Source organism: Phlebotomus papatasi, chromosome 2, assembly GCF_024763615.1.
Source record: "Phlebotomus papatasi isolate M1 chromosome 2, Ppap_2.1, whole genome shotgun sequence".
Taxonomy (NCBI): domain Eukaryota; kingdom Metazoa; phylum Arthropoda; class Insecta; order Diptera; family Psychodidae; genus Phlebotomus; species Phlebotomus papatasi.
This window is the reverse complement of record NC_077223.1, coordinates 89,981,224-89,996,499: the sequence shown is the minus strand read 5'-3', so window position 1 is coordinate 89,996,499 and position 15,276 is coordinate 89,981,224. Positions and strand designations below refer to the sequence as shown.

Genomic DNA, 15,276 nt, shown 5'->3' with positions numbered 1-15,276 from the left:
CCGGAAAGTACCCTAAAAAATTTATGGGTTCTCCGGATTCCACCTTAGTTCTATGAAAAAAAATGTATGGGTACCCCGGGTTAAAAAAAAAATATGAGTTCCCCGGGTTTTCTGAAAGAATGTTTAGGTTTCTGATTTTTTTTATCCCACATCACCTATAAGGTATTATTGGCTTATAGTGATTTTTCTTGAACTCCTTAAAAATTGTAATAGTTCCCCGTGAGTTCCCTCTAAACTAGATGGGTTCCCCGGGTTCCCTGAAAAATAGATGAGTTCCCCGAGTTACCTGAAAGAATAGGTTCAATGTGAGATCCATGAAAATTGTAAGGATTCTCTGTCAGTTCCCTGAGATTTATATGGGTTCCCTTGAGTTCTCTGAAAGATCCCCGAAAAATGTATGGGTTCTCCGGATTTCAGGAATGTCCCCTAAGAATATATGGGTTCTCCGGGTTCCAAGTGAGTTCCCTGAAAAAAAATGGGGTTACCCGGGTTTTATAGAAAAAAGAATATGAATTCCCCGGATTCCCTGAAAAAAATGTTTAGGTTCCCGCGAACTCCCTAAAAACTTGATGGGTTCTCTGTGAGTTCCCTGATAATTATATGGGTTCCCTCGGTTCCCTAACGGTTTCCTGAAAATGTCTGAGTTCCCCAGGTTCCCTAAGAACTCTCTGAAAAATGTATGGATTCCCTGGATTTCCGAAAAGCCCCCTAGAAAATGTGTGGGTTCCCCGATGTCCACGTGAGTTCCTTGAAAAAATGTTTGAGTACCCCGGGTTTCCTGAAAAGATATATAGGTCCCCCGGGTTTCATGAAAGAATATTTAGGTTCTACGTGAGCTCCCTGAAAATTGAATGGATTCCCCGAGTTCTCCGTGATATCTCAGGGTACAAGTCGGTTCCCTAGCCAGATTGGATCGAGTTACGCCTTGAAAATACACATTGTGAAAATCTCGAAATCAATAGTTTGTGCTACAAAAATTGATATTGATTAAATTCATTAAATTATTTCGTTTCAACTAACTCATAAATTTTGCAGTGAAGCATTTTTACGTTTACCTGTTCATAATCGATTTTGACTAATTTAGCTCATAACCCGTTAAAAGCACATGAGAAATAAATTTAATTTGCGATTATAATTTTATTGTCAGTTCATTATCGGTCCGCAATTGATTGAAATTGATTCGATTTGTCTCTCACTTTAAAGTCTTTCTAAATAAATAAATTTATTTCTGGAACTAAAAGCTTCACAAAGGCTTCGGAAGTTCATACAGATTTTTCCAGGAATATCTAAAAATTTTGCGAAACTATCAAACTACAATTTTCGCACCATTCAGCTATATACCAATCTGAATAGAAAGACCCTCTCAATCCTCTCAATAGTTTTCTAAATTGCTATTTAAATGTGAAACATAAAATTTTATGTTATGATCAATAAATTGGATTTTATTAATCTTAAAAGTGCAAAATTACTTAATTATAATAGGTTTCATTTCAGTATTTCTATTTAATCATCACTGGAATAATAAAATTTAATTTTACTGTTTATTTAATTTTAAAACTAATAATATTATTTAGAATTCCAATATTTGATCCAATAATCAAACTGTGCACTAAAGTCTAATGGTTTCTGACAATATGAAAAATGTTTATCACAGTTTATGGAGTATTTTGAAACAAACTGCTTGCGCAACATAATGTAGGGGAAGGCTTTCAAGCTTCGCACATACTCTTGCTTCGAACACTATACTTTCCCTATATTTCTTTAATGAATCTAACCGATCTGACTTTATTTTTTTTTAGTACATTAAAGGGGGCAAAAATATGAAGTGTTCGAAGCCTGAAAGGCTTCTCCTACTTAAATCCTTGCTTTAACCGCATCTAAATATTCCATATTGATGAAATTTCTAGCGGTATATAGAGATCATGAAAGAAATATATACACTTGTATTATATTATGAAAGCCTTTGATTCATCTCTATCATTTCCACCATTCCCACATGCTCAATTTTTGCGTAGAGCCCGCGGGATGTCATTAATACTCCTTCACAAGAGAACATACATTTTGAGGAAGTGAATTAATGTATTGATAGCCTATTCAATGGAATTGCCATTTACCAGCTAATAACACGCAAGTTCTTCGACGAAGATGGCCACCAGGTGTAAATTAATTGTGTCTCATATTTTGACGCGCACACGCAGGTCTCCTGGTTCCGCAGGAAAGACTTCCAACTGTTGACTGTGGGCCTCCTTACCTACAGCAGCGACGATCGATTCCAGGTGGAGCATACACGGCATCTGGGTAACTGGGCGTTGCGGATAAAAGGCTGCCGGAAGGAGGATGAGGGTCACTATGAGTGCCAAATATCCACACATCCACCCCAATCGATATTTGTGGAATTGAGGATTGTGGGTGAGTACATACTAGCCACTAGGCACCATTTTCATCAATATTGTATTAGGCAATTATATCACAAACTAAAATTCAGACCCTCCAGCCAGTTGGGCTATCTATCGAAATTCGATGATTATCAATTTTGATTAGACAGGAACATTTCTCAAGTGCTTTAATAATGTTGAAATTATATTGACCAAATAAATTTAATCAAAAGAGATTATTTTTAATCGGTACTCAAATTAAAATACTCTTTCTCCAGAGCTTTCAATTCTTGTTATAGGTCTTTTCCAGTAGACAAACTGGCAGTGAAAGATCCAAATCTTAAAGTAACAAAAACTAGAAAAATTGTTAAAGGTTACTAAAATAGTAAATTTCCCCGGCAATTTATAGTGAATATGGGAAGCATAGCTCTAATCAGACATCCCGTCTGTCATAGGGTAAGAGGGACTAAGCGTTATGGCTTTAATTTAGGCCCATATTTAGGTACTATTGTAGGCTTTATCAATAATCTCTAAACGTCCTAATTAAGGAGTTAATTTCGCCACTTACAACAATAACGATAATCGAATAAAACTATCAAACACTGGGTGCAAACACAAGTAGATTTCGATTCTCCAATAGTGTCTTGGATAAAAAGGTAAATGGAACTCTATTTGCACAAAAAGTCATGATGTTCGAAGAATTCAAATTCAATTTCGAATTTTCATACTAAATTTTCGAACAAGATGGGGAAAATTTATGAAATATTGCACATTGATTACGGAATGAATAGGATTAAATAATAGGACAGAAACAATAAACGTATGGAATTTTTCAAGGAAAAATACTGGAAAATTCCGAGGAATTTTCGCTTGTTATTCTTTTTCCACTTTCTTTTGCTATCGGGATGGCTTAACATGCTATTTAATTTGCCACCATATGTCACTTTCAATAAAAAAAAATCCTTCGTTAAGTACTTATTAAGGACTTTTTCTGCAATTGGATCAAACTATTGTTTAAGAGCATAGACAATGCTTCTATTTATAGCATTTTGTTAGCAATAGTTTACCTTGTGTTGGTCGGGTAACTCACTAAATGAGATCAACACCAAAGATAGAAAACAGAAAGACCTGAATCTTTTAATTTAAGAGATAAATTCTGATAAAATCCAGAAGAGTAGGTGGAAAGGAAAAAATTTTCCTTCAGATCCCAGAAAGAAAACCAAACTACCCTAGATACAGTGCCCGCTTTCTAATCCGGATCGCCGTAATCCGGACAAGCTCACGACGGTTGCATTTAAAATACTTTTGAGGTTACGTATGCTTGTGTGTTCAGCAATGAAAAGGAACTATCCTGTGATGTTTTTGTTTAATAAATGACGTATAATTGCATAGACTTCTCCAATTATGTCTTTTTAATCTTCTTTAAAACTTTTATTCTAATTCTACAATAAAAACCTGAAGCAGACATCTGTCATTTTGTCCCCCAATCATCCGGATTACAAAGCGGGCACTGTACTTCGAAATTAAAGTATGAAATGATATGACCTACCTTATGGAATAATCAAATTAAAAAGTTTAAACTAAGTGTCCCTCTAATGTTAAATAATAGCAAATTATATAAATTTTTCTTGCATATACAGGCCATAATGCGTCTACCAAATGAACTTCTAAAGTCCTAAAAAGTTTTTAAAAAATCCAGTCTGTGTCAATCGAGAATTAAAAATATTACAATACTAAAGCATCAAACAGAATTTACCTTCATTCCGATTAGGATCATATTTAGAATCTCACCTGCAATTTGCTGATCTATCCTAATTACTAATAAACTTGAGCTAAAAATATCATAGCGCTCCATGTGACATAGGGTAAAGTGCCCTTTAAATCGACCGGTTCCTCAATTCGACCGGGAGAGTTATTTATTCAATTTATTTATATTTTCACTAATATTTGGCGTATGATCTAACATTAATAGGTCAATTATTCCATAAATAAATACGAATCAGTGACAATTTTATAGAAATTCACCACTAAAACATTCAAATATTGACCACCGGTCGACTCGAGCGCACTTTACCTTACACGAACCCTTACTTTGTATTTTCAAATCGTTTCGTAGAAATGCTCTCAAAAGAACACTTCTGAGTATGAATAAAAATCTTCCTGATAATAATTAAAATAGCCATAAATGTGAACAACAAAATGATTGAAGAAACTCTGAAATGTTGAATTTAAATACAAAAATTTCTCTTTTGCGAAATAATAAATGATTCAGATTCCGTATAGTTTCAAATTACTAACTTTTAAATAAATGAGAGTATTTAGTATGTTTGTGAAAGGAATAAACTCTGTGATGCAGAATATCAAAGGTAAATTGTACAGTAAAATTTTGCATTCTGGAGAATTATTGTCATTGGATACGCCTCAGAAACATATCTAAGCTTCCACATAACCTTTTTATGCTACAGCTTGTAGTATATATTCATTTTAATAACATATTCACTTAATCAAGCGTATTTGTGTGTTAAAGAGGCTTTTCCCAACAATTTCCATGTTTGACCGCATTGCAATATTGAGTATTTCAACCCATCTTAGCCATCTGGATACCCCTCAAATGCCAACATAAATTCCATATTATGTTCAGTATGGGGAGAATTACTCGTTTCCACGGTTCGTTGATGATTTCCAAGACAGATGAATACCATGAACTTGTCTAATATGCTCAAATGACCATGTATGGCTATATTTTGTCCGAGTAGTGTACGTAAATTCAAATTATGGGCCGTATACCGTCCTTTGTAGGCCATCACTTTGCCCTCACAGCCATATTCCATTGAATACAAATGTGTACGCACAAGGGTATCATTTGAAGTTGGAATAAATACCTTTTTCTACAGATTTATCATCAATCTCTGTATGAATAGAGGTTTTCTGGTTTCATAATTTAAGCTCTATCGGACATGTATCCTCTGTCGGGAAAACATATCTTTCGTACTGTAATTAAATTTCATTTGAATTTTGAATATTTTAGGTGTATTCCTAGAGAGTATTAAAATTCATTGAGCTTTAAAATGACACAATATGAACCAAAATTTACAAAGCGTAGACTGATTTCTAAAATATCAACAATTACTTATTAAGAATTATTTAAAGGAGATTTGTGTTTTAGTTCAAAATCTTGACTATTTCAATAGTTTATGGGAGTCTTTCAAGTTTCGCACATGTACTTTGGCTTCGAACGTTTCATGTTTTTCCTATATTCTTTTAATGAACCTGACCCAGTGATAATGTATTTAAATAGTAAGTCTTCAATCACACAAGAAAATCCTCAAAATTCATTTCGTAATATTAAAGTTAATTCAAGTATCTCTGTTCTAAACCCTTTTCCTTTTTTATTCCTTTACAAAACTTTGAAATTGAATGAATTCAACTATATCTGTTTTAAAGAAGAATAATTTAAATTAAATGTATTCTCAAGAATAATTCTGTTAGCAAAATGATAATTGATGTTCTTTATATAATTTCCCAAGAACTTTATTTCAAAGTCACAGAATGTCATTTCGTGCAAACTCTGTACACTTAAGTGCACGAATCTTAATATCTTTGTGAGAAATATCTCAGAAATTTATTAATCCACTCCTTGCCAACGAAGAAGAACAATTCCAAATTTATTGTATATAGCACTGGTGAATAAATCTTCAAGAGCACTTCTTATTTCTACGAAAGAATTTATATTTGAGAGAGGTGCGTTTAATCTCTAGCACGAGTTATCGTGAAGAAGACATCAAAATAGTCCTTCTCTTTTTTTTTGCCCATATCTCCTGATAAATTATTATTTTAATGAGTGGAAAAGTCATCAGGTCTAGAATACTTGTAGGCCATGGTGATTCGCAGCTACAGCACTAATTGAGATTGTTAATTACCCAGAAATGATGCTATTATGTGCTCCTTAATGGGGTCGGATGAGCATAGTATTACTTGGGCTGAAACTCTGTAAATTCTTCACTCTTCATAATTTGCCTGGGAATATCTTCATTCTAGCCATCCTACCTAAAACCCCCATAAAACACTCTCTCTCTAGAAGTATCTCGCTAGCAGAAAAAATAATCACCAAACCCGCCCATAGGTCGTTTTTTCCTGATACCAAAACCAAAAATTTATTAGAGGTCACACCGAGGGGTCAATAGTTCAGAAATAAGACGGTGAAGGCTCTGTCTATTATGAGACACATGCAAAATAAACAGTAAGCAACAGTGACATTATTGCGGGAATTTAAACAATTTTTCTTCTCTAATAAAGTTAATTAACATTAGGAGGGGGTGGAACAGTTTCAGAAGGAAGCGACGGAAGTAGTGTCATTTTTCGGAATTTTTCTTATGTATTGAGAGAAGGATAGTCTTTCTGAGTATTTCGAGAATTCTACTCTATATATTTGTAAATTATATCAATAAATTTGTGATACTACACCAGCTGCAAAAATAGAAAAATAGACCTCTTGATTTTTACTTCTTAATTCTTCACTTTTAATTTTTTTTTAAATCTTTTTTTTTGATCCTTTAATATTCAGACGAGTTTCACCACAGCAAAAAATCCCTAATCATAACTCAAAAATATACCTATTGTTTGTTTCTTTTGTAAAAAATACAGAAAATATTATATAATATTAAGAATACTTATTTCCTAAATAGTGATTCCAAATAACTGGGTTTTTAGGATAGATGGTTAACCGATTTTGGAAGGGTTTGTAACCGGTTAACCGGTTCAAAATCGGTTTTTGAGCAGTTTTTTATGATTTAAACTGTGATGTAATATTTAACTTATAAATATATTCGTTTTCTCAATTAGTTCAGAATTTGTTTATTTTATTGCATCATTTTGTATTTAAAATAGTTCAGGAAATTTCAGAATGCAGTAAAATTACTGGGAATTTTTCCAATAAAATTACATCATGGAAAAGCTAGTGCAATGTAGCTTTCCGTAAAAATAATTATTTTTTCATACAATTTTTTTCTTAGAATATATGTATTGGTTAAAAACGTTGTCATTTTTGACAATCTATAATATAATGAAGAAATACTTAAAAATTTTATTCTAGATCTCGAAAAATGAAAAAAAAAAGAATTTTATAGAGAATGTTTTAACAAACAAACCGAAAGAGTTTTCCTCTTTAGGGCAGAATCACATTGATATTAAAATGGTAGCCGTAGCCTCACCGTATTTCGTTAATTTACGAATTATCATTGCAATACTTACGCAAATATTCTATTACCGTATTGCCTTATCTCATACTCGGTGATATTTTTATTTTTGAAGAGATATTTTAATATTTTAAGAAACAAAAAAAAAACATTTTAAAGATGTACAAAAACAAAAAAATAATTTCGTCCTTGAATTTAGGTATCAATTTTGGAGTATTTTAAAATCGATTTTAGTACAATTTTGAATCAATTTTAGAATATTTTGGAATTGATATTAGAGAATTTTGATATCAATTTTTGAACAATTTGTTATGGAACATTTCGTCTTTATACGAAAATACCATTGAATCATTTCTAATTACGATTTTTCAAAGTTAATGGTTAAAAAGTCTGTAGAGAGCATATTTCTCAACGAAGTGATGTCATATTTGAGCTCGTTGGAAAGGTATTAGAATTTCCGATAAAACTGGATCGGTTCATAACGGATAAATAAATTTTAATTGAAATTCAATTAAATTACACTTGAGATGTATTTAAGGAAATATTTTGAGTGATTTATAAGTCGGTTGTGAACCGATAGTGAACCCATAAGTTTAGAACCCAGCTTTAGTCCGAAAAATTAATTCTATTACTCGAAAAACATACTCCTATTTAAAAGGATCTTTTGAGTGTTTTATGAATCGGTTAAATCGGTTAAGAATCTGTACACAGTAAATGATGCGAAAGTACTTTTGAGGTATTGCATCTAAGTAACGAGTTCGAACACTTCGTAAAGCCTGGGGTGCTTTTGCCACTCCTATTTTAATTTTATTAAAAAAAAGTTTAATTTTCATAAGTTATGAGTAAAAAAGAGATGGTAAAGTGTCCCAGCTTTGCGGAGTGCTCGAACACGCGAGTAAGAAGAGCTTCACGTGTATTATCTTTCCGCATTGGTATTGCGTGCGTGATAGTTTATTACCGATTAAATTGTTTCGTAAATTAAATTAAAAAGCATTCCAAAATAAAAAAAAAACTTAATAAAAGCACATTTTAGAATACTTTAGCAATACAAGAAGCTTACGGACAAATAAAAATGTAAAGTTGAGTAATGTAAATCATTTACGAGTACTTTACCGATTCATTACTGATTAAATCCTATGCAGCAAGGTTAGAAATTTCAAGATTATTCAAAAAAGTCTGAATTTAAGAAAATAGGCGCTCCAACGTCGGTGAGCTTTGATATTCGAAAATTCAATATCGAAATGTGTTTCGAACATTGCTGTCTCTAAGGATGAAATATTCACCTTGACGATCTCCAAAGCATTTTCGATAGTAAAAAAATCTAGGAAGCGTTTCTGAAATAAGCCAAAAACATGGTTTTGAAGGGGAGGAGGGAAGTTTGTGGGAAAATGAAAAAAATACTGTCCTAGATAATGTTGACTTAAATCTACAAACTTATGAAATCATTGACTCATGGAAGACCGGAAGTTTAAATCTCTTACTTTTGGGCTTTAGCCGTGTCACAAACTTCTGAATAAAAAAGATTTTTGAAAAATATTTGAGATACATACATCAAGATACATTTACCGATTTATTACCAATTTTAAGACTAATTTTTGAGACTTTGGGATCAAAATCTCCATCTTAGGAACATTTTTTATTATTTTACATATGAGAAAACTTTCAGGCTTCGCACAAACTCTGCCTTCAAACACGTCATAATATTTGCATTTCATAGGTTAGATTTATTAGAGGAATATGGGAAAAAATATGAAGTGTTCGAAACCAGAGTGTGTGCGAAGCCTGGAAGAGCTTTCCCCTATTAATATAAATTTGAGAAGAATCCCTACTCGAAATTTATTCATTGACATTAATTGAGGGTTAATATTATTTCGGCGCCCCACCCCGATTTTAGACTAAAAGTTATTTTTATAAATTTGGTTATAAATAGTTAAGCTTTCAGGAAAACTTTCCTAATTAAAAGATAGGGGAATGTAGGCATGGTTTGCACAGAGTGCACCTTCAAACGATGCAAATTCTCTCTTTGTTTGCAAAGAGCTGACCTACCATTTCTCATCTCGTTTCATGAGCTTAATAATGATATATCTTATAGCTAAGATTTGACGAACTAGTTCTTTGCAAACGAAGAGAAAATTTGCGTTGTTTGAAGGTTCACTCTGTGCGAACCATGCCAACATTCCCCTAATTGAATTGAATTGATTTGAAGAATTAAACTAAACTGAATCCATTAAGATTCTTTTGTAATTAATTTTCAAACTAAGTTTAAGAAAACTGTTCCTTTATATTTTTAATATGATTTGTTTCTTTAATAATATACAAAATATATGAGTGCCATTTTACCTCCCAGTTTTCGTTTTTAGCAAGTGTGACATTTTCTTGTAAAATTATGCATATCTCAGGGCCATCTGTACAAACTTGAGACACTCAAATCCTGAAGGATTAAAATTTTACACTAAACCTCTACAAGATTTCCATCTTTTTCAACACTTTTGACTTGGTATAAAAGTTTTTCATTCTTGAGAAGATGTGATGAACAGAGAGAAACTTGTACACGATTGTAACTCAATTTTAAGCCATAAAATTATAATTATGAAATGAATATCATTCATCCTCGCTCAAACTGGATGGTTTGAGTCAGACCATCCATCCGGAAAAATATTACTTGTATGATAATATTCAAGCAAAAAGCTCGAGAGGGAGAAATTTCTCATCTGTAGAAAGTTTTTCCACTCTCGAGTGGCCTTTCGAGGGCATCAAACTCGGTGCTTTGGCACTTTTTTTTCTGTGAAGCACAATTTATTCATGAGAATTGTGCTGTGTTATTTAACTTTAATAAATTTTGAAAAATTGTCTCACCGTGCAAAATTCATACTAATCCATTTTGTCACCCATAGAAGCGGCAGCGGAAATAATTGAGGCGCCTGATTTGCATATAAACGAAGGCTCAACACTCAGATTGGAGTGCAAACTCAAGCGAGCAACCGAGAGCCCAATCTATGTTTTTTGGTAAGCATCGTGTGGTTTTTGTAATTTCTGCGAAATATTATGAATACTTACAGACGTTTTTCATTGTGCCGCATAAAAAAATATAAGGTACCACGATGCTCGAATGGTCAATTATGATTATGACGACGGTGTTTCGGTCTCATCGAGTAAACATGCCACTTCTAGTGTCTTGACTGTGAGAAACGCAACCATCCGCCATGGAGGGAATTATACGTGTTCACCTGCCAATGCCAGGCAAGCCAGTGTGATTGTCCATGTCCTCAAAGGTAAGTAATGTTTCAAAGTCAATTAATGAAATAAACTTAAACCAAATAGAAAAAAGCGTTTGTGCTTATAAAAGTGCTTATAATTCTTTTAATATATGCAGAAAAGATTTATGACCCCATTTCAAAAAGAATTTATGCTTAACTACTCCCCATCTGAAATTAATTAGAAGAAAAAAAATCGTTTTAAGAATATTGATGAGGCATTGTAGTGCTCGTCGAGGTTTGTTATAAGAACAAATCATCAAAATCAATTAATTAAACATCATGCTCCGGAAATAAAATTATGTATTTTGATGAAATTTTTGGAGAGTTGCAGTTGATACTGACACTTTTATGACAATGGGTTCAACTTGGTTCAACTCCTGCTACGGTATGTTCTAGAGGAAAGTGCCCATGCTTTACACGGTCCCAAGCTTCATAATGACTAAATTTTTCATGTTTTTCAATAAATGTGACTCTGCATTATATTTTAAAAACAGGACACTTTCTTCTAGTTTTTAAAATATGGGTACGATGAGTCATATTTATTGAAAAACATAGGACAAATTTAGTCATTATAAAGCTTGATACCGTGCAAAGCATGGGCACTTTCCCCTAACGCAAAAAGTATTTTTATATACAATATGGAGACTTTGGATATAGGAAATACGGATGTTTTTCAATAAATGTGACTCATCGCACCCATATTTTAAAAACTTGGAGAACGTGTCCTGTTTTTAAAACGGAAAATGGTCAAAACGATCGTTCTGAACATTGTGATGTCCATCATAGTTCCCACTAGTTCCTTGCATACCTGAGGAAGGAGCCATAAAGCTCCGAAACGTCCGTTGTATATGTAAAGTAATAAAGGAGGATAAGTTCAGATCAAAATCCGTGTTTCCTATATCTAAAGTTCAACTCCTGACCGATTCCTATCATCAATATGGAGATAATCATCCTATACTTAGTATTTGAATTACAGCTATGTTTAGATTAATTTTTGGGTGCATAGTGGGAAATCACAGTCAGGGAAATCATAAGAGCTTACTTTTAATCGAAAAACTTAAGATCAAAGGAAATAAGAAAATTGGGACTGAAAGGTATTCTCTTTGTCCCTAACCCTTCTTCTTCTGATGAGACAATTCCCATCAGCAGGTCTCCATGTCCGATGTCTATCCGACACTCACTCTCAATGGGTAGGACTGCACTTTTCACCTGGTAGTTTCTTATCTCTGATTTCTCCGGCTTGACCTGAGACGAGGTGCTCGTCTCCTTAGTGTTTCATAACGATTTCTATTCACACGATGAGATTCTCAACAGAGAATTACTCCACTCATCAAATAGTTCTAGGTTTTTAGGGAGTTCCAGGGATTTATTCGATCTGAGACGGGAAAGTTACAGACAAGACCGTGGTGGTACGAAAGAACCTTCTAGTGTCCTTCCCATGCTTTTACGAAGGCCTAATTATCTCGCTGGAACCTAGGGGCTATCCGAAACGTCTAGCTGGATACTTCTGTAGACTACTTATTCTCCTTAACTCCACTTTTCTCCTATGTTTGAAAGGACAATGGAGCCCTAAGCGGTCCCTATACTCCTCGTATTTTTAGTAGAAATTATTCTTGAGGTGGATAGACCTCTGCTACATCCGAGATAAGGGTCTCGCATGGAATAATTTCCACAGGTTCACAGAACGACGGACTCGCACTCAAATGTTTGAGGCGCACTCACTCTTCAGCTTCACTTCGACAAAGGCAGATTAGTCTTTTCCAGGTACGATGACGACTCCCAGGAGTTCTGCTGGCCTTTACAAGCCACTGCCACTTCTGAGACTGGTTATCTTTAACTGTTTCCGCAGGCTCTGAAGCTTTCCAGACCTCTGCCCAAGCTCGATTTCGACATTTCGAGATCATTCAGGTGACCCAAAGCTCCGTGTATCCTCGCCTGAATTATAGAGCTCAAGTGAACGCCATTTGCTTACCATTACAGTAGACTCTCGCTCAATCGGCTCTTTTTCAATGGGGCGAAAAAATTTGTTGACAATTTTCATGTTTAATTATGAAGCTAATTTGCTCAAATTCGCTGTAGTTATTCCTCTTATTTCTATTTTATCGTGATTCTTTGTAATTGAGCGCTTTTTGTGGAATTTACAAAGGCTTTGATGCCCAAATCTATCGATAAACCGGATGACATTTCGCCCCAAATGCCCATTTGAGAGAGAGTCTACAGTATTCGCTCATAAAGCGTTAAATTATTCTCCACTCACCAGTAGATTGACTATGAAAAATATTAAATTTTTGAACGTCACTTTAAATCCTTTAAACTATTAAAATTAATGAAAATGGTTAACTCTTAATACATTTTTTGGAGTTAAAGGTGTACGAATTGTATTATTCTAGAGATTATTACAGATTTTGTCAATCATTCTTAGAAAAACAATGCCTCTTTCCAGAGCTTAAAAATTAAAGCTTAATAAAAAAAATTATTTAAGTGCACGTCGTCATATCTGTAGTAGTAGATATAGGTTGATACTCTCAATACTGAACTCCCGGGAAATGCAGGCAAAACCTGAAACGAGCAATAACGTTTTTTGAACACTTTTTTCCCATTTGATAGACTAATGAATATTCCTTTTCGCATCTGTGCATTAATTTGGCTTTTGTGGATTTATATCTTCAGGGGAAAAACCGGCCGCAATGCAGCATCCCAACAAGAGCATCGATCACCTGGTTAATTTTGCCACATCTTCGTTCTTCCGTGTCCATCTTCACATTTTCATCCTGCTTTTGATGAGAATTTGTGTTCTCAATTGAAAGCACTCGGTGAGTTTCTCACAAGCTAAAAAAAAGCCTCCGGGAGATGGTACAGAGAAAAAAAGCTCTATTACGAGTGTTTCGATGTTGTAAAAGAGGAAATGATGAGAAAAAAGACATGGTGTATTTCCTTTTTTGGAAAATATTTTGGTGTAGGAAAATATTTTAGATGATAAAAGAATTTGGTGGATTTATGATGGAAGAGGCAGTGTTTGGTGAAGAGGATGTTGCGAGGTATAAAGCTAATCCGTATGCATAAACATTGGGTTAAAGACGGGTACATATACCGCTCTTCCATTTAACACTTTATTGCAGCACATGGAAAAGCGTTTGTGCACAAACACTGAGCCCAACATGAAATACTTTAGTCAAATAGTTCATTTCATCGTCAGTGTTAATATGAGGAGGCACAGCTAATGAGAGGAGCATTATATAATTGTGTATATAACCTCATGTCTTGAGACGCTAATCTCACGTGTAACGATGAAGGATGAAAGATATATCCACAAACAACGGTGAAAGATGATGCATGCAGCTCAATGTAGAACATAACATTAAGAACCTCCCCCTAAATATGGTGCTCATACAAGGGTAAATTCTTCAGCAAAGATTTAATGAAGGATTTTAAAAAGATGAACTACAATGTATACCAACAATGAATTTATACATGTACATTTTTCGAGCACCACTTTTGAAGATAATAATCGGAAAAGGAATTTTGTAGGATCACTCTCATATAAAAATATTCCATTTTAATTAGTTTTCTTCTTATAAATCATTTAGAATTCCATATTATTTGAGTATGAGACATAGTAAGGAGAAGGTTAGGCTCTGTATATATATGTATATATATATATATATATATATATATATATATATGAATAGAGACAATATTGGTCATGACCTTTTGTCAGAAGTCATGACAGAAATAGGCTGGAAATAAGACCTGGCCAGGATAGGTCTTACTGGGTCAAGTGATAAAGTATTCTCTCTATGATGCCAGTGTCTCAACTTCAATTCGCCCTATAGGTCACCAGAAATTTTCTGGCGTTTAGATGTTTAAACTTGACCTGCATCCAGTGAGCTTCACTGCACTTGATTCCACGGGGCAGGGGACCGACAACTCCATTCCTGTATAAGAAAAAATAATAATGGAATTTCCTGAACTCATCTTGCGGAAAGACACAAGTTTCTCTACGGAACGTTGCGAACTATTGTATTTTGATTAGTATACATTTCTTAATTGATCAGATTTAAACCTGATCTTGCGGTTTCAATATAGTCCAGAACCCTTTTAATTTCTTTTTATCTGAAATATTTACCATTTTGAAAAATGGATTTTTTTTTTAAAAATTACTTTAAGTAGACCTTTTAGACCAAGACAATTTCATGAAATCAAAATTCATGTTCCTTTCTTTCTTAAACAATTTGCATCTGTCTATTCTACTCCATTACAGTCAAATTCAGTTAAACGAGATTGATATTTTGTGATATTCAAGTGAAAAAAAATAGTCCGGACAGGTATAAGCATACACAGAATGAAATATTTCGTAAAAGTTTTCGTAAATGTTTCCGAATTCCTATTTTGGACTTAGGAAATGCTTGTAAATCGTATTAATCCACACAAAAATCGTTAAAGTTTATA

General features: G+C 33.7%; 1 protein-coding gene across 2 annotated transcripts in view; it reads left to right on the top strand.

Annotated features, from left to right (window-relative positions):
- LOC129804992 (contactin-2-like) overlaps window positions 1-14,452 on the top strand; it is an 89,733-nt gene extending 75,281 nt beyond the window's left edge. Inside the window, exons 3-7 of one of the 2 annotated variants that reach the window (XR_008752037.1) lie at window positions 2,199-2,409; window positions 10,465-10,576; window positions 10,664-10,842; window positions 13,498-13,865; window positions 13,947-14,452. Coding sequence is in view for 1 of the 2 variants with exons in the window: in XM_055852793.1 (XP_055708768.1) it covers window positions 2,199-2,409; window positions 10,465-10,576; window positions 10,664-10,842; window positions 13,498-13,631 (636 nt within the window). In the remaining variant the exon portion in view is untranslated. Of the gene's footprint in view, window positions 1-2,198; window positions 2,410-10,464; window positions 10,577-10,663; window positions 10,843-13,497 lie in introns of both variants that reach the window. The other variant, XM_055852793.1, reaches the window with a different exon arrangement.
- The last annotated feature ends 824 nt before the right edge of the window (window positions 14,453-15,276 follow it).